General features: G+C 49.8%; 1 protein-coding gene across 17 annotated transcripts in view; it reads left to right on the top strand.

Annotated features, from left to right (window-relative positions):
* Positions 1-27,511, top strand: part of CACNA1C (calcium voltage-gated channel subunit alpha1 C) — a 449,377-nt gene that overhangs the window by 312,445 nt on the left and 109,421 nt on the right. For 12 of the 17 annotated variants that reach the window (XM_043882599.1, XM_043882596.1, XM_043882598.1 and 9 more), the window contains exons 6-8: positions 12,552-12,710; positions 19,952-20,148; positions 26,333-26,436. In XM_043882599.1, coding sequence (XP_043738534.1) covers positions 12,552-12,710; positions 19,952-20,148; positions 26,333-26,436 — 460 coding nt within the window. Of the gene's footprint in view, positions 1-12,551; positions 12,711-19,951; positions 20,149-26,003; positions 26,108-26,332; positions 26,437-27,511 lie in introns of all 17 variants that reach the window. The other 5 variants (XM_043882595.1, XM_043882611.1, XM_043882602.1 and 2 more) reach the window with 2 other exon arrangements.

Genomic DNA, 27,511 nt, shown 5'->3' with positions numbered 1-27,511 from the left:
CCCAAGACTGCGGTGGATGGTGTCAGTCACACTGGAGACAGAGCTTCCTAAAGTCCAGAAGCCCTGTCATTGATTCTCTTTAATGCCTGGCCCTTCTGTAGAAATCGCAAACCTGAAATTACAGCCAGCAGTAAGGTGACTGTCACCTGATTTAAAATAATGGTCATAGTAAAGGCCACTTACACTTACAAGTGACCCATAAATGCTGGAAAGAAAAATGAGGGGAGCGGAGATGAAGAGACAGTGAAGTCAGTGTCCCGTGAAGTGATCGATTTGAAGAACATGAGCCCAAACACCTGTGACACCGGGTCTGTTCCCTCTGGCTAGCTCCAGACGATGAGTGGCCATGGATGCCGGCATTGAGGTCCCACTCCTTAGGCTTAAGTCCCCGGAGCCACACCTGTAAGCTGTGTGCCTCTGCATCCTGATTGATCAATAATGGGGGTTAAAATTGCACTTATGTCAAGGAGCGGTTGTGAGGATTAAATACTCAAGGGCTTGCAGAGCATTTATAATTGTGGTCAGTGTGTAAGACGCATTAGCAAATTTTAGCTCCTGGTATTTCTATGGGTCCAACTCCCTGTCTGCTGAACTCAGGCTCCAAATGGGACCAATGGAAGGAAGGGGATACTTCCATACTTAACTTTTTAAAATCCACTTTATTGAAGCATTATTTATATTCAGTAAAACTCACACATGTTAAATGTACAATCACAAATGTTAGAGCCTTAGCATAGTACACTTTCACTAACACAACTCTCTCCCCTGTGTGAGCATTATACATTTTCTACTTCTTGTTCAGTTGCCAAGTCATGTCTGACTCTTCACAGCCCCATGGACTGCAGTACACCAGGCTTCCATGTCCTTCACTATCTCCTGAAGTTTGCCCGAGTTAGTGTCCATTTAATCAGTGATGCCACCCAACCATCTCATCTTCTACTTACATGAGCATTATAAATCCCACCCTGTGTTAATATTTCCTGCTTTAGTAAGTTGTCTTTTAAGTAAATTATGAGAAAAAGTAAAAATGTAAAAGCTTTTATATTTGCCCACCTATTTACCATTTCTGAGACTGTCTAATCCTTTCTGTAGATCTACATTTCCTTCTGGTGTCATTTCCCGTCACTCTGAAGGACATGTCTATGGTATTTCTGTGAAAGAGGTCTGCTGCTGATGAATTATCTCAGTTTTCATTATCTGAAGGTGTCTTCAGCCCTTCCTCTTCTTGAAGAATATTTCCACTGGATATATAATTCTTGGTTGACAGCTTTTTCTTTCATGTTAGAGATGTTGTTCCACTTTCTCTTGGTCTCAGTTTTCTCTGAGTCACTGATATTCTCACCATGGTTCCCTGTATATATGTTTCTTCTTTCTTGACTGTTTCTAGATTTTCTCTCTATCTTTGGTTTTCACCACTGGACTGTGAAGGGCTTCACTGTATATTTGCTCTGCTTAGAGTTGTCTGAGCAGCTCAGATTCATCCGTAAATTGGATGTCAACAAGTTTGGGAAGTTTTTGACCATTATTTCCTCAAATATTTTCCCTCACTCCAATCTCACTCGTTTGTGTCTGTAACTCCAATTATACTTATGTTTGGCCATTTTCTGTTATCTCATTGGTCTCTGAGGCTTTCTTTGGTTTTCTTCAGTCTTTTTCTGTGTCCACAGGTTGAAATTTTTCTATCAATTTTTCTTCCAGTTCATTACTTTTCCCTCTTCTACTTCCATCTTCATTAAGCCTATTTAATGAGTCAGAGAATCTCCATTTGGTTCCTTTTTATAGTTTCCATTTATCTGTGAAATTCCCTCTCTGTTCTCTCTTTAGAACCATATACTCCTTTCATCCTCTTAATATGTTGTCCTTTAACTCTTTAAACAGTCTTCAATTTGTTCTAAAATCTTTGTCTGCTAAATCCAACATCTGAGCAATCTCATTTTCAATCCCCTCTGACTGTTTTTTTCTGGGTTATGTGTCACATTTTCCCATTTCTTTATGTATCTGGTGGTTTTGTTCTGAATACTGGAATCGTGAGTCATATGTCATAAAGACCTGGATTCATCCACCTTCCTAAGAGTGTTGACCCTTCAGCAGACAGTTCAGTTACTGGCAGCCCTGCCATGAACTTGTAGTTCTGTACTTGTTGGTCAATATCAGGCAAAAGCCCAGGCTCCTCACTTCCCAACTCATTTCCCCTTCAGGTCTTGTCACAGTTGAGTGCGATCTTGTCAGGATGTGTCGAGAGGGCATCTTACTCCAGGGTAAGGTCCTGGCTCCTAAGATGTACCCTTTCTGATGATTCAGTTGATTGCTCAGGGTCTTTTTTTTTTTTTTTTTTTTTTGAAGGTAGTAAATTATTTATTAAGAGGGAAAAAATATAGTACATGTTTATAGGCAAACAGGCAACTCAGGGAGAGAGAGAGGTGGTGAGTTGAGCCCTTATGGCAGTTTGAATTACTTTTTTTTTTTTTTATTTTTTTTAATTTTTTTATTAGTTGGAGGCTAATTACTTCACAACATTTCAGTGGGTTCAGGGTCTTAATGAAATATTAACTTGATTTTTCCACTCTGGCAGGAGCATGGACACACAGGGGACCCCTACACAAACTTCTGGGGCCCCTGTCTGCCTTGGTGTCTCCTTTCTTCTGTCCCACCAGAGCTGCCCAGATTCTCAGACCAGTGGGACTGCAGTAGTCTGTCTGCTCTTTCCACTGCAGTCAGGAAACTATTCCCAGTCAGAGAACCAGAGTGATTACTGTTTTCACCTCCGAGTTTCCATTCTCTTGGGGATCACAAGCCTGAGATACTTCATGTCCACTTGTGGGAAACAGTTGCCTCTTATATTTTTGTCCAGTTTTTTAATGATTATGGTGAAAGGGCTCGTCTGGTACCAGTTCCTCCTTTTGGAAATGGAAGTGCACTTGACTTTTAAATCATAAAATGAATAGCTAGAATGTTATCAGATGTAAATCATATATGTTATATAAGCTATATATATATTATTTCTGACATAATATAATACTATATTATATTTACAAGGTATATGTTAATTTATTTTTCACACATTTATTGAAGACTTACTGTGTATAAGCAACAGTAGTGGTTGAAGGAAGGAAAAGGTATTAGAATCTTTCTTAAGATATTTGGAAAATAACAACCCATCAAAATTTAGAGCCAAAGACAGCTTTCTCATCCAATATCCTCATGTTAACAATGTTGAAACCTAGACCCAAGAAATTAACATGACTGTCAAGGTCACACAGCTATTAGTGGAGGAGAGAAAATAGCCTAGCATTTGGTTTCCAGTAAGTCTGAAATCTCTAAAACAAAACCACTGAGCATATGTTTGGAGATTTTCCCCCTAAAGAAAGTCTGATCCATGCCAAGATCTCTATTGATTCATTAGTGATTTGAGCCAAATGGGAAATAAGTCAGTCTAGAATCCTAAGAACATACATAGAAAGGTTAATTTGTGCTGTTAATTCATGACAACCATAAGCTGTCAGCAATAAACAGGCCTGGTTCTTTATTAAACTCCACATAAAGGACAGCTAGGAAGAAGCTGTGGGTTGCCTGGTGCAATGGTGTTTGATGGGAGAAGAGTTAGTGAGCTCTCAGGGCTCCCTAGGGATCCATCCAACTTGATAACTCAACAATATATCTCACTTGCCGCCAAAGTCTTGGAGACACTTCAATTTTCCCGAAACCCACATCTTCTACACCTTTCTGAGAGAAGGAGCAACCATAGCCCAACCATGATTTCCCCCTTGTTTAATCCTGTTATCAAGCATGTCACTCCACACACAGCCAGTCTCTAGGAACTTCACTCCAAAAAGCCCTGTCCAGGGTCCAGCACTAGGAGAATTTGACTGTCAGAGATTTCCCAACCCGTAAGAATACATCCATATAGTCAAAGATTTCCCCAGTGACCTGGTTCTGGGATGGAGGAAGTAAGGAAACCTATAATGAGGGGACCTCCCCAGGGAGTTTCTTCCTGAGGAAGCACAGGTCACTTTTGCTTTCTGAAGTGGCAGGCGGGGTCATTTGGATTAACTGTCCTGCTGGGGACAATTAGAAATTGTTGGGCAAAATACTCTAAATCTTCTCTTTTCTAAAACTTGGAAAAGATGTCTGACAAAAACAAATAGGAATCATCTCTGGAGAAAGATAACATCATCAGAGTTCTCCAAATTTTCTGAAAGATCAGTTTTGCAAAAATAGAGTCTAGCCCAAACTACAAAATAACTAGGTCCACAATGAGACAAGACAATGTGAATGAAAAGGAGAAGAAGCTATAAACAATGGAAACAGACACACATGGGATCTGGATATTGGAATTATCAGATATTGACTTGAAAATAACCGCATTTACTGTATGCAAAGAGATCAAAGACAAGGTCAGTGATTTTCCAGAGAATCAGAAAATATGGAATTGAACTGAATGTAAGATTTAGAAATGAAGAATACGGTAGCAAATATGAAAATGCAGTTAATTGATTGAAAGATTTGGCAGACGGAAAAAGGAATTATTGAATTGTGGTGAACTCAGAGGGAAATCTGGAGAATAAAGCACAGAGAATCAAAAGAATGGAAAATACAGAGAATGTGAAAGATTAGGGAATAAATGCTGAATTTTGTGATTTTTTAAATTTTTTGTATAATTTTGGATGGGCTGTTTCAAGAGTTTTTTTTTTTAATTTTATTTTATTTTTTGGTCACTCGCCATGCAGCATGCAGGATCCTAGTTCCCCAGCCAGGGTTTGAACCTATGCCACCTGCACTGGGAGCATGGAGTCTTAACTGCTTAACCACCAGAGTGGTTTTTTTCTACATTTACTGATAGACTCAGGATTTTGTTTACTAACATGGTGAAGTACATTTTAACTTGTTATTGAAGTATAATATAGTGGTTAAACTTGATGGAGGAGGAGCTACTACCTGGAGGAGCATGATCGAGGCTTCACAGAACTGGCGATGTTCCATTCCTTGATTGGAGTGACAGTTACATGGCTTCATTTTGTGATAAATTGTACATGGTAACATCTTTCTGTTTTATACTTTTCTATTTGTATATCTCACAATTTTTCCCCAAAATGTTTAAAACAGAAGAAAAAGTGCAGGCCCAGGCATCTGTCACTGGCAGGTGCCAAGAGAAGCCTGCATTGTAGGTTTCCTGTGGCAGAGACAGTCATCACCTGCAGGAAGGCAGCGTATACAGGGCAGCAAATCTTGATCCAGTCACTTCCCATTGATCAGTGTTGTCATGAGAGATTCACTTTTGAGAAGGATTTTGAGGCCCCATGTGGGGCCACCACCTGCCTCGGCACGCGGTCAGACTTTCATAAGGAGCATTGGCTGATTTTGCACAGACAGCAGCTGATAGTGGAGAGTCTGCAGTCCAGTTGGCTTGTTTCTTTTAATTCTATTTTATTTCATTTTTGGTTGTGTGGGCTCTTCCCTGGGGCATGTGGGATCTTAGTTCCCCAACCAGGGATTGAACCCACGTCCGCTGCATTACAAGGTGTGTTCTTAACCACTGGACAACCAGGGAAGTCCCCACGTTGGCTTGGTTTTTAACTCCAGCTCCAGGTGTGTCGTCTTGGAAGAGTCATCACTGTTACCCAAGCCTCAGCTCATTTATCTTGCTCAAGACGGAGATTCAGTGAAATGATGTGTGTAGAGCACTTAGCATGGTGCTCAGCACAAACTGGGTCCTCAGGAAACTGGAGCTATTTCTGTAGCCTCCATTTAGCCATATTTACTTTCTCTTAATATCAGAATTTTTAAAATAGCTTTCCTTTGAGCTCCTCTTTCCAGCTCATTTTTCTAATACAAACAATTCAACGTGAAGGTTGATATTTTAATTACTCTTATAGTTTGTAATTTATTAGGCAGCAGAGGACCCACTATCCCTCTTCCAGGTCAAAACCCTCCTTTCACGCTTACTGAAGCACTTGTGGGATGCAGAAATTTATTAAGATGGAAAGGTTAAATTAAAAGTAAATGAAAATCTCTAATGAGTAAAGACATTTTAATAAGAACATGCAAAAAAATAATGAAGCTAGAGACTGAAGGGAGCCATCCATGCAAGAGCTCTTCCTTCCTTCATCAGGCACCCTTGAACCTCTGGGTGACAGGCTTACCCCTTAACCCAAGAGAGAACTATTGCCTCTCTAGTTTTAAATCTATTTGCTTTTGAAAGCCACTAACCATATTAGGCCATTAAAAAGTGTCCATTGCTTCATTAGCCAAGTGAAGCCACAAAACATGATCTGTGAGATTCATCATGGCTCCAGTTTCTAGCTAGTACAAACTTGTTGCTGTAGATCAGAAATAAGGGCAGTGATCTCAGCTTGATGTTGATGTTGATGGTGACGATGGTGATGATGATGATGATGGTGCTGACAGTGATGTTAAAGGTGATGATGACAGTGATGATGGTGGTGGTGGTGATAATGGTGATGGTGGTGATGATGATAATGGTGATGATGGTGATAATATTGAAGGTGATGATGGTGATATTAAAGGTGATGGTGATGAAGATGATATTGAAGGTGATGATGATGATATTGAAGGTGGTGATGTGATGATGGTGATAATATTGAAGGTGGTGATGACGATATTAAAGGTGATGATGACAGTGATGATGTGATGATAATGATACTGAAAGTCATGATGATGATGGTGATGATGGTGATGATACTGTAGGTGATGATGGTGATGATGATGGTGATGATGGTGATGATGATGATATTAAAGGTGATGATGACAGTGATGATGATGGTGGTGGTGATGATGGTGATGTTGATGCTGATGGTGGTGATGATGATAATGGTGATCATGGTGATAATATTGAAGGTGATGATGTTGGTGATGATGGCGATATTAAAGGTGATGGTGATGATGATGATGATATTGAAGGTGATGATGACAGTGATGATGTGATGATAATGATACTGAAAGTCATGATGATGATGGTGATGATGGTGATGATACTGTAGGTGATGATGGTGATGATGATGGTGATGATGGTGATGATGATGATATTAAAGGTGATGATGACAGTGATGATGATGGTGGTGGTGATGATGGTGATGTTGATGCTGATGGTGGTGATGATGATAATGGTGATCATGGTGATAATATTGAAGGTGATGATGTTGGTGATGATGGTGATATTAAAGGTGATGGTGATGATGATGATGATATTAAAGGTGATGATGACAGTGATGATGGTGCTGATATTGATCATGATGGTGATCATCAATGATGATGATGATGTTGGTTTTGATGACACAGATGATAGTCACAGCCACACATGCTAATAGGGACAAGCAGATATGACATCGGATGTCTGTCGTCAGGAGGCCTTCCTTGGGTGCAGCCCAAATAATTTTCTCTGAAAGTGACTTCTGCTTCCTCACAATTCCAACAGAATTAGTAACTGGATTCCCAAATCTTCCAGGAATTTTTCTAAGAAGCAAAACAAAACCCAGGAGAGCATGAGGCTGGCAGATGAGGGAGCTGGGGTCTCTGTATACCCAGGCAGGCCATCTTCCATGTGGGACATGCAGACCCCTCTGCTGGACCCACCCAGCTGGGTCCTCTTCCCCTCATGCTCAACCTCCAGCTCAACCTCCAGCTCATGTGTCACTGCCCGAAGACATCTCCTCTGCCCTCTGGCCATGGGAGTGGGTGGGACCTTCATGACACCCTGTCTTTTCCTTGAAAACACTTAAGTATCTTGTGAGTCCATGTTGATTAAGTGGTTATTTGATCCATGTTTGGCTTCTTTATAAGCTCTTTGAGGGCGAGGCCTCTAGGCCTCATACTGACCACCTGCCCCCATCCCTGGGGCAGCAGGTGACTCATGGAACATAGCTCAACAAATGACTTTGAGTGAAAACAAAGGCATTGAGTGTGGTGACCCCAGAGTTCTCCCATTCCAGCCAACTTTGGTCCATCCATGAGAAGCCTGTACCTGCCACCCAGTGCTAAGCCCAGACCTCCCCCTATTCAGTGATCCTCAGCATCACTCCCTTTGGAGCTTCAATCAGGTCTCCTGGTCATTTCTGTTGCTTTCCCACAGCTTGGTAGGCACCATTGAATCTGAATAGTTGGGATGTAAATGTGCCTTTGTAGCTGCCAGCCAAGAAGCTCTAGGTCCACTCTGAATGATGAAATCAAACAACATCAGCAGAGACCTCTGAGTTGGGGTCTTCAATGGTTTCTCCACCCACCCCAACCCTCCCCTTTATGCCAGGTGACCTGGGTCTGCTTCAGACACACCTGCATATGCAGTTCGGCCCCCAGGTCTCATGGTCCTCTTTTCTGGGATCTGACTCATGGAGTCATAGCCACCCCCCAACCTGCCATCACCCCTAGGGCCCCCACAAAACATCTCCTCACTGGAGCATGGCTGGACAAGAGGCTCCTGACCTGATGAATCAGAAGAGCCTGCTCTGGCCTCAGCCACTCATCATCGTGGGCCAAGCATCACCTATAGCCAACACCTCCAGGCCAGTGTCAACATGGTCTTGAAGGAAGACGCTGTGGCTGGTTTCCATAATCAATGGCTCCTCTCAATCTTCTAAGGGAAAATACCATGCTTTGCATACTCAGACCCTCTACATCTTCCCTAAGCTGGAAGTCTGAAGTTGTCCTCAGCAGGAATGAAGACAGTGGTCTGGGCCTCACGACAGCATGGAAGGAGAAGAGGAAAGGCAGTGCATGCAGCTCAGCTTCTTCTCCATCCTCACCTGAGCCCAGCATCCAGCAAAGCTGCTCGTTAGAGTTCCATCTCCCTGGAAAGCTGGCGGCTGGGCTTCCTGGGGTGGGGGTGGGGGTAGGTGGTTCATCCCTCACGAGGAGGCCACCCACACAAACTGCAAATGGGGGACTGGACTCCCAGGTTGTATGTTGTGTGCCAGATGGAGCTGTCTGCTCCACATTCCTGCTGTCCCCATAAGTCCACGTGTGTCTGTCAGGTCTCACGTCCTGATTTAGGGCCAAGAGCACATATTCACCATGCGTGTGGCCCGTAGTGACGTCATGTAATCGTGTCCATGGGGCCCTTCATGGTCTCGTGTCCTCGAGGTGCTTTCCAGGCTCGTCTGGACCCATGCCTTCTCAGAGACCCTGCTCACTGGCCCATCCAAGGAAGGCACTGGGGTGCAGAGATGTTGCTGAGTTTTCCAGGTTGGATTGGAAGCAGGAGGGGCCTGTTGTGAAGATAGCTATGAGCTGGTTCCTAGGAGAAGCTGTTCAGACTCAGGTCTTGAGAGCCAGTTATGTGCGGAGGCGCTGCAGAGAGGGGCGCTGAGAGAGGGGCCTTGGTGGCACCTGTACACCCCATCCTGGCTGCTGCCGGTGGTGAGATGGAGGGCAGGGGCTTGAAGCCTTTGCTAGCCTGGCCTCAGAGGCAGTGGGGCCCCCTGGAAGCAGCGCGAGGCCCCCGCCTTCCCAGAAGATGTCACGAGCGTGTGCTATTGCTTCACAGATGTGGGTCTTTGACGCTGAAGGGCATGGGCCAGGGCACATGGAGGCACTGGGCCCAGTCGTGCAGCCCCTGGCCTAGAGTCAGGCCACCAGCACTGAGCCCTGTGCCTCTCCACCAGCTGTGATGCTTAACCTCTCTGGAACTCACTCTTCTCCTCTGTAAGATATAGTTACTGACAGTACCTACTTCCCTGGTTGTGCCAGGGGGATTGGGGTCATCTTCCTGCCCCAGCAAGTCTTCATTCCACGTCGATGAGGGCTGGGAGTTTCGGTACCCTGGAGTCACTCTTCATCCACTGGCTGAATCCCCACCAAGGCTCCTCCTCCATGAGCTCATCTAGTCACTGCTTGCATCCCTCTGGGGATGGGAGGCTCTCTGCCTCTCAGAGCATCCCGCTCCACCTTAGGTCTGTTTCTTGGACAGTCTATTTGTGTTGACTTCCTGGTTGGCCCTGGCTCCATTCCTGTGGTCATGCTGAATTCCACCACTCTCCTTCTTCAGAACAGCAGGTTAAATCCTGTGAAGGTCATGGACAGCCCCCTCTGTGCCTGTGTGCTTCCCACTCCACGGGTCTCGTCTTTTCCCAATGACACCCCTCGGTGTCTCCAGGAGATACTTGAATGAACAGCATGACTTCTGAAAGCAGCCTGTGCAATGAGCCTGCCGCACACCGAGGAGCACAGATGAGAGGACGGGCGGCTGGGGCTGCGCGTCAGGCAGGGAGCAGCGTCCACGGGGGGAAGAACACATGCTGACATGGGGAGGCTGAGGCTGGAAAGTGCGGTGTGGGCCGGAGTCAGGGGCCATCAGCTGGAGAACGTGGGTAACAGTGCGTCAGAAGACACTTTGCGTGTGTGCTTTGGAACGAGCATCCCAGTTGTAATGTGGAGACAGCAAGCTGAGTGACCAATCCAGTGGCCACAGTGTCCAATATGCACCCCAAGAGGCTGGGAGTGTCTCCCTCCGGGGGTGGGACCACAAACGAGTTATTTTTTCTTCCCCCTTCCTTTTGTTTTCTCATTTCTCTATCATAAGCATTGCCCATCTCCTTCATGATGAACATGGATTATTTATGTAGTAACAGTTACTTACACTTGTCTAAAGTCCTGCAAAAGCGAACTGGCAGGACTTGGTACGGTTGGAGGCCCAGGTCTGATCTTGGTGCTTGGGGAAGGGAGTACCCACCACCCTGACAGGGATGGGTGGGAGCATAGCATCGGTCAGGAATTCTACGGCCCCGACGGTGGGCAGAACGGGCGTGACTTCTTCTAGGCACCTTCACAGCCAGTCCTGCAGGCCCTGGGGGCTCGCCTGTCCATTTGCAGAGCTCCCAGTGCCAGACTTGGTGACAGCAAAGCCCCCAGAGCTTGGTGACGGCAGCAGCAGCCTGTGCTTGGCTGTCTTAGGCCACATGTGCTCAGCATCAAGCAAAGTCTCAGCGATGAAAGGGCCAGGGGCCCACAGTCCCCATATTCACAAAGCTCAGCCCAACGTGGGAGGCGGGTATAAACATTTAAAAGCCACTTAATGAACATGTGACTGCAAATGGAGACTCAGCTCCAAAGGAAAGGAGTAGTTTCCAACAAAACCTAGATGAAAGGAGGTGTCTCCCGGGGTGGGGCAGGCGGGAGGGGTGGGGTGGGCCTTGGGCCGAGAGCAGAAGGATAAGCTGAGGGAGTTATTGGAAAGTGTCCAGGCCGAGGGAACAGTGCAGATAATGGTCCTGGAGCGGGAGGAAGGATGGCAGGTCTGAGTCTGAAAGAAGCACTGTTGGATCAGGAGTCCAGAGAGGGAGGGGCCTTGTATGGCAGGAGGACCCTCCCCATCCTGTGTCCCCCTATTCTCTGCCACGTTCCCCTCGTGGCCTGAACAGCCTCCTCCGGGGATGCCCCCAGCAGTCACCCCAAAAGCCAGTGTGCAGCTCGGCTGTCAGCTTCCTCCGAGGCTCTGCACACCTGCGTGCAGTGTGTACAACCTGCTAATTAACAGAGTCACGCGGATCGGAAAGCATCGTGCTCTACTGGGAGGCTGCGAAGCCCTCTCATTAATTCGCAGGTGAAATTATTCCGGCTTTTCTCTTGTTTTGCTTCCTCTCCCCAGCTCGCTTAATGGCTGGGGTGAGTCCTCCCAATTAGACTTGTGAACCCCTCTCCTCCAGGTCATGAAGCCTCAGGGACCCCCTCAGGGCACAGGGAGGGAGTGCCCAGCCTTCGGGCACCAGTGCCAAGGGCAGTGGGGGCAGAGGGGTGACACCCTCAGTGCAGGAGAGGAGGAAGGTGGTCCCCGGCTGGTGGGTGGGTCTGAGACTAACAGTGCCCGGCGGAGGTGACTCAGAGGTGGGGGTCCTGGCGTCTGTGTGACCCTCCACACAACCAGCCTGGACGAGAGGCAGGGAGCCAGCCCTTCCCCCACTTCTGTCCTGGATGTGGAGATGGTGTCCCCCTGTTGACAGAAGGCCTCCTGGGACCTGGGGGAGGTCTTGGGGGCTTGCCGGCAACCACCATTTACAAATGAACATGTGCAGCCTCTTCTTTGAACGAGGAACATTCGGGGATGATATTTACGGTTCAGCTTATAAGCAAGGGGTCCTTCTCCCTGTAAGACAGCAGCATAGGCCTGAAACCCCTGGGTGCTGACAAGACCTATTGTGAAAGAAGCCTTTTACTTACTCTTTTTTCTCTGAAAGGATCAGGGGACTTCAGAACCCATTCGTTGAGGTGACACATGCAAACCAGAACTCCCCCTCTAACCATGCTGAAGTACGCTAAGACAACTCCACCTCTATCGCTAGGATCACTCTCCTCCCCAGTTGAGAGGCCCTTAGAAGGACAGTGTCTGCCTGTCCTGCCGTTTGGATGTGGCTCCTGGGGAGGTTTGCAATCAGGCCCACCTGGATCCACTCCCGCACCCCACCAGGCGTCACTCTGACTGCGCAACCTGGAGCCTCGGTTTCCTCACCTGAAACTGGGCGGCAAGACGCTCATGGGAGGCAAGGCTGAGCAAATGGTATGAGCTTCAGGCAGCGGGGTTGATAGCATGACCTTTGTCATTGCAGGTCTCCAGGTGGTCCTGAACTCCATCATCAAGGCCATGGTGCCCCTGCTGCACATCGCCCTGCTCGTGCTCTTTGTCATCATCATCTACGCCATCATCGGCCTGGAGCTCTTCATGGGCAAGATGCACAAGACCTGCTACAACCAGGAGGGCATTGCAGGTAAGGGAGGCGCCATCCCTCCTGGCCGCTGGGGAGCCCTGCCTTCTGGCATCCGCGTTTCCTCTGCCAAGAGAGGCAGGGATTTTATTTTCTCTCTGGGGTCTAACTTCTGTGTTTACTAAAATGAGTCTCTGTTAAAATAGCTAAACGTAAGCTTTGTCCATCACTGCCCTGTGTGTATGTGTGTGTTAGTCACTTCAGTCATGTCCTACTCTTTGAGAACCCATGGACTGAAGCCCACCAGGCTCCTCTGTCCATGGACTTCTCCAGGCAAGAATATTGGAGTGAATAGCCATTTCCTTCTCCAAGGCATCTTCCCAACCCAGGGATCGAACCCATGTCTCCTGCACTGCAGGCAGATTCTTTACCATCTGAGCCACCAGGGAAGCCCTGTCTGGCACTGATAAGCACTCTCTAAACAAGGCGCTTAGCCAACGCTGAATTTTTTAAGAATCAGAGCTTAGTTGGTGACTCTGCCCTTGCCCCTCATGTGGCTGATCATCAACTGTGCCTTCGGGAGAAAGCCCCGCCCTTGGGAGGAAGCCCCGCCCATGGGAGGAAGCCCCGCCCTCTGGAGGAAGCCCCGCCCTCAGCCGGTAGGCTCACAACCTTGCGTCCTTCTCACCTCTGGGGTGACCTGGCTCCTCTGCCTCAGTGTTTCTACCTCCCGTCCGGGGGCCCCCGGTCCAAGTGAGGAGGACGGCCTGTGACAAAACTCCTTTCCTCCGGGAGGTGTGGCTCTCCACATCCCTCCCATAAGCCAGTGTGTTTAACCAGCCATGCTGCTCACTGAGTTCACCCCTGGTAGGACTGAAGTTTGGGCTTCACAGACACTCCACAGACTGCTGTCTTTAGCTCCTAACATCTCAGCTGGACTTTAAAATTAAAAAAACATTTAAATAGAAATTGACAAGGCTTTTAAACAGACAAAGTAGTTTAGCACAAAAGATTATTTAAAACAATATACTCTGCAAAGGAGTGAGCCATGTTTGATATGTGTGACTTTTTTCAAACAAGATCTTCCGCCTTAGTTTTTTGGCATCTTGGGAAAGAAAGGGGAGCATCCTCTGAAGCCTTGAAGGACCCTCTGTCCCCTCCATGTCCATCGCGTCTCACTCCCCTCAACCCAGGCAATAAATTAAACCTGAGCCCCTTGCCCTGGGGTGTGGCGGGAACATTCAGTGGAGGGAGTGACATGAGTTACTCACATTCAGAAACCAAAGCAGACCCCATGATCTGTGTGGTCTGGTTAGACTTAATAGATTGACTGGGTCTTTGTACGTGGCCACAGCCGAAACGAAACCCCCAAACTGTGAACCTACAGTCAGAGATTCACACAATTGTTTTAACTTTCTTGATGGTGAGTCTAAGAGGAGACTGTTTTTTCACTGTAGAGAGCATTTCCTGGGTCATGATTATATAAAATAAACTGTCATGTTCTTTTTAAAAAAAAAAAAAAAAACTTTTAAAATTGAAGGAATTGGGTCTTGACTTTAGCTAAAATTCTGAGATTTTCAGCCTTGCTTAAAGAAATACCCAACATCACAGTGAGTAATGTTCTCCCCCTTTAATTCAAAGCCTTCTTTTTGTTGGGCTCCATCTGTAGCTGCCCTGAACCAATACATTTAATGTTGATTGTGCAGCTTCCTTAGGGCTCATCCTAAGACCTGCCTGAGAGCGAGTGTAGGACATATAGAGTTCATGCCGTCCTATTGAAATGGTCATGACCCGTCTGACCCAGATTTCTCAGGCCGGCGTGGGGATGTCAGGTCTAGAAGACCCCATCAGCTGAGCAATGATTAGGCTCACTTGAGCAAGGAGGGGGCGGGGGCATGGTGAGATTCCCACTAAGCAACTTGCTCCCACACGACTGTGCTCCCTGAGCTGAGGGAGATGCTCACACACCTCCCTCCCCCACCCCCGCCCAGAGGTTTCTGCCCCAAAGCTTGGGGACCAGCCAAGGCGGGTTTCCTGAGGGCAGCAGGATCCTGTGGGGCTGCACCAGCACCGCCTGGAAGCCTCTGACTTTGTGGTCAGGCCATCAGTGGTCTCAAATGGCCAGTAAATGCTGGGTGTGACAGCCCAGGCCGTGGCTCCTCTGTGTTGGACGAGACAGCCGTAGGCCTGCCGAGACCTCCAGTGGCCCCTCTGCTCTCAGGGGACGGCAGGACTGGCCTGGCCGGTTGGATGGCCAGTCTGGGAACACACTGCTGTCCATTCCTGAGGGTAAACAGACCAGGAAATGTGCCTGCTTCTTTCCAGAAAACACCCAGGTTATTTACCTGATGGTTTATCTCCCCCGCCGTCGGGTTCGGAAAAGAATCAGCCCCCGCCGCAGAAACACAGTCAGCTGGGGAGCCCAAGGACGGACTCCAGGGACATGCCCCCGAGGGAGGAGCCCTGCCAGCCCCGCGGGAAGGGGGCCTCTCCGTGAGTGGAGCCAGCCCCCCATGGGGAGGGCGCCCAGGACACTGACTGCAGAGTCAATTCACTCAGCGTCCTGCACCAAATCCTGGGCTGGTCCAGGGACCCTCATCCCACAGTGGTGAGGGCTCCTTCCACCCACACGGTGACCAGCGCTGACAGGGAGGGACACATACGGGAACCTGGACACACTCAGCACAGCCAGAGGGTGGAGGGCCCAAGCCTGCAACCTTTGACCCCAGTCCCCCTTTGCTTTGGAGACGTTGGCATCACCTTTGGAATGGGTGTCTTTTTTTCATTGTAGACTTTGGGTTGAATTCCTGAATTTTTCTGCAAATTTAGATTATGCTAAAGTGCCTGAATGTCCTTGTCTTGGTTTTCTTAAGGGATTTTACATCCGGTGATTTTTATACTTGAGACAGCTTTGTGAGCGTGTAGACATGGGAAACCTTGGGTGTCGAATCCACACCAGAAAGCTCTGGGCTGCCGGTGGACTGTTGTTCCACCCGTGGGCTGCCCCTTCCAGTCCCTGAAGACGCAGCCTTTGGAGACACACGTTCCCCGATTCTGGAGGCATCTGCAAGGCGCCTTCCTTGTTCCTCAACAGACACATCACCATATGTCCATCCTTTTTGTCTCTGGTTGTACCATCTGTTTGGTGGCGCTCGAGCCAGGTCATTCTGAATCGCTCTCCCAAGCGCAATAATTACCCCTGAGACTGGAAGAGAGCTGGTTGGCCGAAACCCAGACGTGAAATCACTTCCTTTCTATTCACTGCTCAGATTTGGGGCCTCAGAAAGTAACTGGTTTTGTCTTTGGTCATTTCCCCCTGGAGCCCCTTGCTGGCGTTCTCCCAGAGTCCCGGCTCCTGCTGGTATTAACCACACTTCCAAAATCTCTCTCATCTTCACCTCTATTCTTCTGCCACAGACTTAATTTGGAACTTTCCAGAATGACCCCTCCTCTCTCACTTCTGCTTTGAAATGGGGAACCCTCATGGCTTCAGCTTTTTCTCCAACTTCACACTCCCACCTTCCTCTCTGGGAATCCACAGCTCTGCAGAAAACCCAACATGTCTTCACGTTTAGACTAATTTCCCCTCACCCTCAAGGGCACGTTGCCAGGACCTGCTGATCTGTGTGTGTTCACATTTTCCAAGTGTTCCCTTTAGTGCTTTTTATAGGCACCTATTTTTACCAGATTGTTATTGCTCCTTAATTGTTCTCGAATCTTTTTTTATTGTTGTTCAAGACCGATTCAGGATAGCAGAGAGGCACTTGATCCTGCAGACCGACTTTCTGAATCTGGTCCTATCTCATTTATTAATGAGATTGCATCCCCTGGGTGCTGTTTTCTTTCCAGCATCCATTTATAAAGCCCCGAGATCCATGCTCCTCCCTTGAGGACACTCGGAACCCACTCTAGCAGCCTTCACCTTTTCCTCATTTCAGTTCTGAGGAATTGGGATGCAAGGAAAGCTATCAGATCAGGGGTCACAGTGCAAAGATTAGCAGCATCTTTACTGCACTTGAGAGCAAGACCCAAGAAAAAGAAACCCAAGTTTCCGTCTATGTTGTTCACCTTCTCTTTTGTCTTATCTTTCATCTTCCCAGCACTTTTGTCACAATGACTGAACACATCATCCCAGAAAGCCATCACTAGACCAGTGAACCCAATAAAATTTACTATCTGTTTGGTTCCTGGGTTTCCAGTCCACTTACTCTCAATTTCTAGGTGCTTGTCATCCACTTTCTTATGTATTCCTTAGGTCTGAGGCTCACTTTTCAGGTTCCACCATCTTACAGCCTCCCATTACTTAACCTCACATCCAAATTTGCAAAGATTTCAAAAGTTCAGAAGTCACCAAAAACAGACCGAAGTTCCTTTCCATGAAGGGGGTCTCCTGGGGGCCAGACCCCAGGGTAGGAAATGGTGCAGACACTGTCGTCCCCCATATGATTCAGGGACCAGGGATCCCTTGGGTCATTGCACACACACCTGACCTGGAGCACCAGGCCTGGAACAAGCCAGGAAGCTGCTCTGCTCACAGAGGCCCCAGCCTGTGGAAGCCAGCCAGCCAGCTGTCCATCACCAGGCGAGCGGATAAACCCACAGTGACCTGTACGTCCATGGAAAGGAACAGACCATGAAACATGGTGCCTTGTGAAAAAATATGGACCCCCAAAGCCACCTAGTATGATTCCATCCACATGAAATTGCAAGGCAGGCAGATCCGTAGAGAGACGGCAGGTGTGACTGCCGGGGGCTGACTGCAGATAGGGCTCAGAAATTTGGGGTGGTGGAAGCGTTTCCAAATGGGTTATAGTAACGGCTGGACGGCTCTATAAATTTACTAAAAATAACTGAGCTGTCCATGCTCACTGATGACTTGTCCAGCATGTAAATTATGTTTTGATGAAGCTGTTTGAAAAGAGAGAGAAAGGCAAAAAGCCAAGACGACACAGGCCGGCGTGTGTCTCCAACCGCACAGCTCAATTCACGCCCCAAAGGGTCACCCTTAGTGAAGACTTAGGATTAGTATGCCTCTGCTGTCATCCTCTGGGGAGTGAAAAGCTGTAATCTGAAGCCACAGACTGAGAAGCAGCCCAGCAACCAATAGCCTCGACATCGAAGTCCTCACCCCCAATTATTTGGATCTGCCAGAAACCAGAGAGGACCCTGCTGGCCTGGAGTCTCCGAATGAAGGACGACAAGCAAACTTTCTCTCTGGGGGCACATCCTCGCTGCCATTTGAGTTGTTTGCTAGAACGTAGGTCCGTTCTGTTATCCCTGTTTCTTTCTACAAGCCCAAGATGATGCTCTTAATTTCTCAGAGTTCTGCAAATTCCATGCCATTACCTCTTGCAACTGGGACCAAGACTCTCAGTATTTTACCAAAATGGAAATTCTCAGCTCAGCCAAGTCTAGTTCAATCCACCAATGACCTCTGCATGAAAAATAGCGTAACTCACTGATTTCCCAGCACCTCTTCCTGGAGCATGGAATTAGCCTGAGCACAGCCTGCGGCCATGGGAGATGTTAAGCTGTTTCCTGGAAAAGCCAAGAGGGCTCCATATGGGAGAGCATTCTTCACATCCCCCGTGGCCACTCTGTCCTGAGTAGAGGTCCAGACGTTTTTTCTCTCCTGAAGACGCTGGAGCAAAGGGCAGGAGGCAAGTTTCCACGTGACACGACCACGCAAAATACTGCAGTGGCGTTGTTCCCTAGGTCTGGGATAATGCTCTGTAGGGGGTACTTTTCGCCATCAGAATTTGTTCTCTGTCCTTCATCAAGAAGGCATCCTCCGCTGTAGAGTGACCTGTCTCCCTAGTGAAGCATCATGTTACATGCTACATGGACCTGTGGGGAGTCAGGAAGTGCCACTGAGCAGGATCTCTGGCCAATTACATGAAAGAACCTTCCCATCAACAATACTGAGGGATCCTGAGAAAACTGTAATTGAAAAAGACACATGTACCCCAAAGTTCATTGCCACACTATTTACAATAGCTAGATCATGGAAGAAACCTAGATGAATAGATAAAGACGCTGTGGTACATATATACAATGGAATATTACTCAACCATAAAAAAGAATGCATTTTGAGTCAGTTCTAATGAGGTGGATGAACCTAGAGCCTATTATACAGAGTGAAGTAAGTCAGAAAGAGGAAAACAAATATCATATATTAACACATATCTACATGGGATCTAGAAAGATGGTACTGATGAACCTATTTGCAGGGCAGTGGTGGAAATGCCGACATAGAGACAGACTTGTGGATACAGGAGAGGAAGCAGAGGGCAGGACAAATGGAGAGAGTAGCAGGTAAACATAGACACTAGCGTGTGTAAAATAGATGGCCTGTGGGAATTTTCTGTGTGACACCGGGAGCTCAAACTGGGGCTCGATGACAACGCAGAGTAGTGATATGGGGTGGGAGGTGGGAGGGAGGTTCAAGAGGGAGGGGACACACGTATGCCTATGGCTGATTCATGTTGATACATGGCAGAAAACAATGCAATATTACAAATCAATTATCCTTCAGTTAAAAATAAATAAAATTTTTAAAAAATATACTGGGCAGGTGGGGTGAATTGGGAGATTGAGAATGATTGACATGCACACTATGAATACTATGTATATAGTAGATAACTAATGAGAACTTAGTACTCTGTGGTGACATATATGGGAAGGAATCCACAAAAGGGGATATATGTATACATATGGCTGATTCTCTTTGCTGTATCGCAGAAATTAACACAGCAGTGTAAAGCAACTATACCCTAATAAAAATTGTTGGGTTGGCCAAAAAGTTCCATAATATCCTATGGAAAAACCAGAGGGAACTTTCTGGCCTACCCAATAATTTTTTTAAAAAACCCACAATGCCCTTGCCCTAAACTCCGGCATTCCCGCAGAAATGTCTGCAGATACTTGAGCACCAAAAACAGAAGTCAAGGCCTCCCCCTCTGCGTTCCAGGATGTTTTTACTCAGAGTGGTCGCCTCATAGTCATATTTTTTCTTGGCCGTTTGACGGGCAGCCTCTCCTCTGTCTTTGAAGTCAATCCAGGTTAAATACAGTTTTACAACACTCAGCTGAAAGCACTGACCTTCTGAATTGACGGCAGCCTGAATGAGCACCTAGCGCCGTGTGTGTTCGCTTGTGTTTGGGGCGTTGGTGTGACTGTGCTCTGCGCTGTCGCCGCTGGGTCCTTTGCCATCCCACCCACTGTTTTTCTAACTTCTCTCTTCTTTCTCTGCCCATCCCTCTCCCCTACCCCCGCCTCCTTATCTCTTCCCCTGGCCACTTGAGATGTCCCAGCAGAAGACGACCCCTCGCCCTGTGCCCTGGAGACGGGCCACGGGCGGCAGTGCCAGAACGGCACGGTGTGCAAGCCAGGCTGGGATGGGCCCAAACACGGCATCACCAACTTCGACAACTTCGCCTTCGCCATGCTGACTGTGTTCCAGTGCATCACCATGGAGGGCTGGACCGACGTCCTCTACTGGGTACGTGCTGGGGCAGGCGGGGCGGACAGCATCCGCCTTCCAGGGCCGCGCAGTCACACGCACGCCAGGAGGAGTGAGGACCTTGATTTCTTCCAGGTCTTGCCTGAGAAACAAAGCCCATGAGCCTCCCTCTGCTCACCAGCCCAAGAAAAGTGTCACCTCTCATTTGTCCTCCACAGTGGGAAGCGCTGGCACACAGCCCAGTGGGGCTACGGCCGACCCGACACAAGGGTCCTCTTGTAGGGCTTCTCCCGCCCCGTACATGTCCTGCCCATGTCCCCAAGGGAGTGGGAGGGCACACGTTCAATTTCTAGGGCTAAAGAGAAAACTCAGGCCTGGTCTTCAGAGAGGAAAGCATTTTTATTGAATTGTGCAGCATCACGGCATTCTATTGTGTTTTACCTCTAGTGTTTGATCTTCCCTCATTATATCAGATAGTCCATCAGACAAACGCATAACCAGCCTCTTCACTGCTGACAGAATGCTCTGCTGGTCATGTGATGCATATTCAGAAATGTCACTTCTCAAGTGCCAACCAATCATCAGTAAATCTCCTTTTACCTTAAAGATGCCCTTTTAAGCCAGTAGCCAACACGACTTTGCCAGCATCCGAGCTGTCGAGGGGCAGGTTTTCATGCAGCCTGCCCCACAGGCAAACATACCATATTTGATCTGTCTTCATCCTGGCAGTCAAGTGCATTATTTATAAAAACCCCAGAAAATGTCATTCTTTGTAGGATCTCTTACTTCCACGTGAGAACTGACTTGCCAGAGCCCAGCACTGCACTCCAGCGTTTGGGCGGAAAATGCTTGTTGTCGGGCTTGAGAATACCATCGCACCCAGAGTTTTGCAAATAATCAAGTGGATTTGGCTGCCCTGAAAACAGTCTAAGAGGCTGTTTGGGGAGGAAGGGATGCCAGGCTGCCAGGCTGGGAAGAACCAGAGCCAGGAGAGGTGTCCACCCCCGCCCCAGACCAGGAGGAGGAGTTCTGGAACCTCTCAGAGATGCTCTGCACATTCTGGGCATTGTGGCTGCTAAACTGTTTTCAACAATTCAGAAGCCCGCTTCTCCCAGTTTCTGGGGGCAGACTGAGACCCTGCACTGCCATGAAACGTGCACCTCTCTTCATAGAACCAGTTTAAACTTGCCCACGTGCCTTGAACCCCACCAATGATATTCAGTATTCCCTGCTTGATAGGGGGTTCCTGGGGTCCTCAGGATTCAGACACAATTACATCCAACTCAGAGCAGGGAAACCAGCTAGACTGCACTTAACAATGGTGTTGCCGTGGGAGCCTGGTAGAGTGGTCATGCAGCAACACTCTCAGGAAAGACACAGATCTAATCACCTTTCCATCCAACCGAGATAAACATTGGCACACCTCTCCCAGGCTCATACTCAGTAAGAACTTGGCTTTGAATAATTTGTGAGACAAAGAGAGATGAGCTTACTCTATCCGCGCAAGTTTAATTTCTTTTAGCAAAGCAGATAGAATTCAAAAGTGGCCCTAAGGAGTCCTTCTACCTTGGGTGGGTCCCTCTGGCCAGCCAAAGACAGAGATGTCCTCTGCCAACGGGCATCACAGGACAGGTGGTCGTGTGGGACTGGGCTCTGGGGCCTCATCATACGAGCTCCAAACCCAGGCCCTACGTTGCCATGGAAACACCTCCCATGGCATCAAATTGAGGGCAGGACGGCAGTGGGTGGGTGGGTGGGGGTGGGGGAATAGGTATAATTTACTTTGCTGATGGCCTGATGTATTTTTGTGATCCTCCTTCATCCCTCCCTCCCGCTTCCCACCCCCCCAGCCAGATGTGGTCCAAGGAGGTGCTGTCACAGTGACAGCCAGAGTGGGGGTTGAGAGGAGCTCGCCCGGCAACCAGCAATTTTCAACAGCTGTGTTGTGCTTTCCCCCTCGCCCCCCTTCAGTGGGGGGAGGTGGTGATGAGCTCGGGCAGGGCATGGCGGTGTCAGAGGTGGGGACAGACCCCAGCCCTGTTGGCCTTCCCCTGACCCTTCCAGCACCTTCCTAAGTGACCGAGCTGTGTGTGCATGTGTGTCTGTGTGCGGGCACACATGTGCATGTGTGTGCACCTACACACACACACACACACACACCCCTGAAGACGAAAGAGAACCTCCTGGTGGGTATTTTGAGGGAGGCCCCTCCTAGCCCAGAGCGCCTGCCTGCTCACTCTCCTCTGCTTCTGTACCCTCTCTGGTTGCTCCTCCTTCCTCTCCTCAGGCTCCTTCTCCAAAAACCCACAGGCTCTCACACCCTGTTTGCTTTCCTATAAAACATGGAGCTCTCTGAGCAGGGAAGGGCCCGCTCCCCCACCCAGTACAGCCGGGGGACAGACGCCGAGGGTCCAGCCGGGGGACAGATGCCGAGGGTCGGCCGGGGGACAGACGCCAAGGGTCCAGCTGAGGGACAGACACTGAGGGCCCAGCCCCAGCCCTTGCAGGAGCTCCCAGAGGTCCCCACGCCCTGTGTCCATGGAGTGGGGGGCACAGGGCACCTGCAGGGAGGCATGAGTGTCCCCTGAGCCCCAGGCAGGGCTCCGAGCAGGATTTCAGGCACCCTGCACTTCAGGAATCTCAGTGCCTCAGCAACTGTCCATGATGGGGACTCTGTTGACCTCTGCCCATGAGGCCCTCTGCCCGGGCCCCCAGACTCTGCTTCCCGTGTGACACAGGACAGCCATCTGGCCTGTGTCCTGGCCTCACCTCCTCCACCAGCTCTCATCCCCTCCCACTTCCTGACACCTCCTGTTTTCCCCAGTTGGTTTCTCCCTGACCAGTTCTTCTGCTGATTTTTAAGAATTAGAGATTCAGCTTAAAACTAAAATTAAAAGGACTCCCTCATGAGAAATCACAAAAAGGGAAGATGTGTCTTTGGGAGCTTCTGCCTCAGTTTGGCTCCAGCAGGAACGAAAGCATAAGGTTTTAACTTTGCATAAGTCAGTTGTCAGCTCCACACTCACATGTGTGGACACACTGGGAGGACATTCCTCACATACATGCACTCACACACATAATGCACACACATACACACATATGCATGCATGTATGTGCATACACACACTTATATGCTCGCACATGCACACACATATACCCATAGATACACACTCATGCATGCATACACATATGCACACACATATATATACATACACACGCGAGTGCACATGCACACACATACATGTACGCACCATGGCCACTGATCGCTGGCCTTGGCGCTGCTGAAATATCCCTGGTTTATGAGGAAGGTCTTTTGCCTCCAAGCAGGTGACATTGGGTGTTTGACCCTATTCTCTCCCGTTCCATCTCCACCTCTTCTCCCTGCCTTAAAGGTGTCCAGCGAGCAGAGCTGGGGAGTTGAGCTCTACCAATGACAGAGAGCCACTCAGGGTGAAAAGTGGAGAAGAGTCCTCGTCACCCAGAGACAGCACCTGGCTCTAACAGGGATGAGGTAGAGAAGGTGTCAGGGTCCCCGGTACCCCCAGCCCTGAACCCCGAGTCTGCCCTAGGTTGGGCATTACTACTCAGCACCCACGCAGCTTTAAACAGAGAATCTGTTACCTAAACAATACACTCCTGGTTTATAAACATATTAAGAAGGGGAATTCTCATCTCTCAAAGCTATAATTTGTTTACTTATTAGGTTTTGTTTTATTCATTTTGCTGGCATTAGGCAAGTTCTTATTACTCAGTAATTCAATTGAACACACATTTAGTGAGCATTTACAGGGCCCCCAGGCCTGCGCTCGAGGAGTTTGGGTCTAATTGGAGAGACGTGGACACAGAGAAATGTGGCTCCCACTCAGGACCCCGCGAGAGCAGGGAGGGCTTCCTGGAGGAGGTGGGGTTTCGCTGGCCCGTCAGTTTCACTGAGTGGGGAGCAAGAGGGAAGGAAAAGCCAGCTTTACACCAGTTTGGAGACTGGACAGAACTGGGCTCCGGGCTCCGCACACGTCCAAGAGCCAGCCCAGCCCCCTGTGGCCTCACCAAGTACCAGAGGCCCACCTGGGACAACAAGGTCCACAGGCCTCCACTCCACGCCCCACTCAGTGCGGGGTCCCGGCCGAGTCCCGGAGAAGCTGGTTTTGTCGGCCTCTGGGAGTGGTGGGCCTACGGCAGATCCCACACCACCTGGGCATTCCTGGTGCCCGAGCAGGCACAGAGGGGCAGGAGGGGTCAGGTGAGATGGTCCCCCGACTTGCTGCTCCCCCAGTGACCTGCGGGTGGACCCCGTGTCCCACAGACAAGGTGGCACAGGTCAGGGTTTCATCCGGCCACCGCCCTGGGCACTGGCTTTCAGGGCAGAGCCGACCCCGCCCACCGATAACAGTCCCTGTAATGCACTATGATTTTAAAGGCTGCACCTCCCACCTGTGATGACAGGTGACAGCCTCCCACGCCCCCCAAACTGCCCAGCCCTTGGGGACCGCAATGCCTTGGAGGGGGCACCAGACCTGAAAGGTCCCTGGAGTCAGCTGGGGTGGAGAGAGGCCCCCAGAAGATGGGGTTGGAGTCAACAGTCCTCCTGTGTTTTCTTCCTGGGGAAACGTGATGTTGGATTTGAAGGATGGAGGTGTGGTTCCCTCCAAGAATTAGATGTGGGGGGAGGGGAGGAATGTGTTTCAGCAAAGCCTGCTTACTGGTGAGGTCCTGGCTGAGGGGCTGCAGGTGGTGGACCCCGGGGGCCTCTCTGCATGCCCACCCAATAGGGCCCCAGAGAACGGCTGGCTTTAGTGTCTGAGCAGACCTGTCCCTTTTCACCTCTAAGTAAGGGTGTCAGCAATCTGGGTCATTCTTTAAAATCGGCTGTATTTATTCTTCTCTCCTGAATAGCTCCACGCGGGCTGACTGAAGCCATCCGTCTCCTGCTCCCGCACTGCCCTACTTCAGGGCCGCCCGCACGTGTGTTGGCGCCCAGGCCGCCCCAGAGCAGGGGGCCCAGAGCTAAGGTGGGGGTGCAAGAGGATGCAGAGAGTCACAGCCTCTGTCCTGTCCTTGCTTTGAAGGCTGGGCTGTGGACCAGCGGGTCTCAAGCCTAAGACACATCGGATGCACCCAGGGCTTGTGAGAACCTGGGACGTCAGGCGCCCCCAGTGTGGGTGTAAGGCCGAGGGTTCCAAACTAGGCCCCAGGTGCCCAGGGAGGGTGATATTGCTGGCCCTGGGGCCTCCCCTGGAGAACCACAGATGCAGGTCGTTCGGGAAGCCTGTGCCCTGCGGGATTTTGGAACCCCAGTGGTGTAAACCTCCCATGGCATCTCCGCTGGCCCATGTTTGCTAGAGCTGCTCCCTGAGCACCAACCCCGAACCACCGTCCTCCCGGCCCATGGCCTCTGAAGCCATTGACACAGCGTGGTCAGCACTCATCCACCCAGGCCCCTGGGTCACTCCCTGAGGAAGGCGTCTCCCCATGCGACCCCAAAGCCGCCAACCCCGCTTGTCTGCGAGAGCTGAGGCCAGGGTGCCAGCCACAGTGACCACATAAACCCAAGTGAGCGGAAACCATCTCCTAGGGAAGAAAGCACCTTGGAGGTGACCCAGCTTCTTAGACGAGTGAATAGAAAATATTGGAGGGAAATTCTGTTCCCCTGAAAATAAAAGGGCAGAGACAGCCAAGCGAGATCCCCACCCGCCTGGAGGCAGAGCCACCAAGGTCCTTCCCGCTCAGGTCAAGGTCACCGGGTGTTAGAGTCAAGGTGGTGCTGGGCGACAGTGGTTTCCCCCGAATCTCTGCTCCTCCCTCCCGGCCTCTTTTCCTCCGTCTTGGCCTCCCTGCCTCCTCGCTGTGAACTCACTCCTGCTTCTCTCTCTCCTCACTGTCCTTGGTCTTTCCAGATGCAGGACGCTATGGGCTACGAGTTACCCTGGGTGTATTTTGTCAGTCTGGTCATCTTCGGATCCTTCTTCGTTCTAAATCTGGTTCTTGGTGTGTTGAGCGGGTAAGCTGAGTGTTTCTGTGTCCTCGTCATGACGCAGCTGAGCAAGGCCCCAGGCCCCGTGTACCCGTCACCAGGCCCAGGAGAACAGAAACTGTCTCACTTCAGCCGCACGTGCGGACCGCTGGCTGGGCAGGCCACTTGGCCTCTGGTGACCCGGAGGCCCAGGGTGGCGGGCCATGCTCGGCTGCTCCCAGAGCTGCACTAACTCTGACCCCATTCTTCCAGGTCAATGATGCCGTGGGAAGGGACTGGCCCTGGATCTATTTTGTCACATTAATCATCATAGGTTCATTCTTTGTTCTTAACTTGGTTCTCGGTGTCCTTAGCGGGTAAGCAGGACCAAGCAAGAAGGTCTCGACTTTTCCATTTACCTTGTTTTACTCTTTCTGCTCTTCCTGGCTCTATTCTGGCTCTGATGAACCTGGGACATGGGCCAGCCCGGGAGCCTTAAAGTGAATGTCCTTGGCCTGGCTGGACAGAGGTCAGAGGCACAGGGAAGAGCCCCCCTGGTTTGGGCTACAGTGAGAGGTACCCGGGCCCACCTGTCTCCTGCCAGCCCTGCCCACACCAGGCTGGACTGTCCAGGTGGGCAGGACACTTCTCTGGGGACCTCGGGAGCATCTGGGCCCCTTGGTTTGGCAGAGGAATTGGAGGAAGATTTGTGGGCCGTCTGCTCTGGCCCTCGTAGCAGCCTAGCAGACGGGCACCTGGGCTATCTCTGTCCAGCCTCCGTCCAGGATCACTGGCAGTGAAGACTCAGGCCCTCTTTACCCATGCTGACTGGGCCAGGAGTTTGAGCTAAAATGCAAATAAACCAAATAGACCAAGATTCCCCTTCTCCTTGGCTCTGATCGCAGCCTGGGCTGCCCCTGTCTGTGTCCACCTTGGGAAGGAAGAGCACTCGGCTGTTTAAAGCTCCCGATTACAGGAGGACAGAGGAGACTGAGCATGTTTTCCTTCAACTTTTTCTGCTCAGCTCCAAGTAGGAAGCCCTCCTAATTTCGGCCTTGGTACAGATAAAGTTAAAAAGCGGTCAAGGCAGCAGGTGGCGGGGCCCAAGGAGCCCTGGGCAGCCACCCCTGCCCCACAGCCCCACTGGACATCTCCTCGGCCCCCTTTCTTCTTTCCAAGCCCAAGCCAGCCACGCCAAGGCCACCCCTGAAGGCTCCCGTGACTCTCTGCTCCTGCAACACGTGGGGGAGGGGCCGCTGCTTCACAGCCTTTCCTCCGTCTCTGGGGATGTGTGTGTCGGGGAGAGTCGGCCAAGGAGGAGGACATCCCCCGTCTCCTGCCACAGTCCAAGGCCCCATAGGAGTGTCAGGGTCGGCCCTGGAAGTGGGGAAGGGACAGGGTCCACCCTGACCTCACCCCTCCCCAACAGGAAGGCCATCAGAGGCCCCGTCT

The sequence above is a fragment of the Cervus elaphus genome, chromosome 22, assembly GCF_910594005.1.
Source record: "Cervus elaphus chromosome 22, mCerEla1.1, whole genome shotgun sequence".
Lineage (NCBI taxonomy): Eukaryota > Metazoa > Chordata > Mammalia > Artiodactyla > Cervidae > Cervus > Cervus elaphus.
Note: the sequence above shows the minus strand (reverse complement) of the source record. Positions and strands in the feature narration are given on the sequence as shown.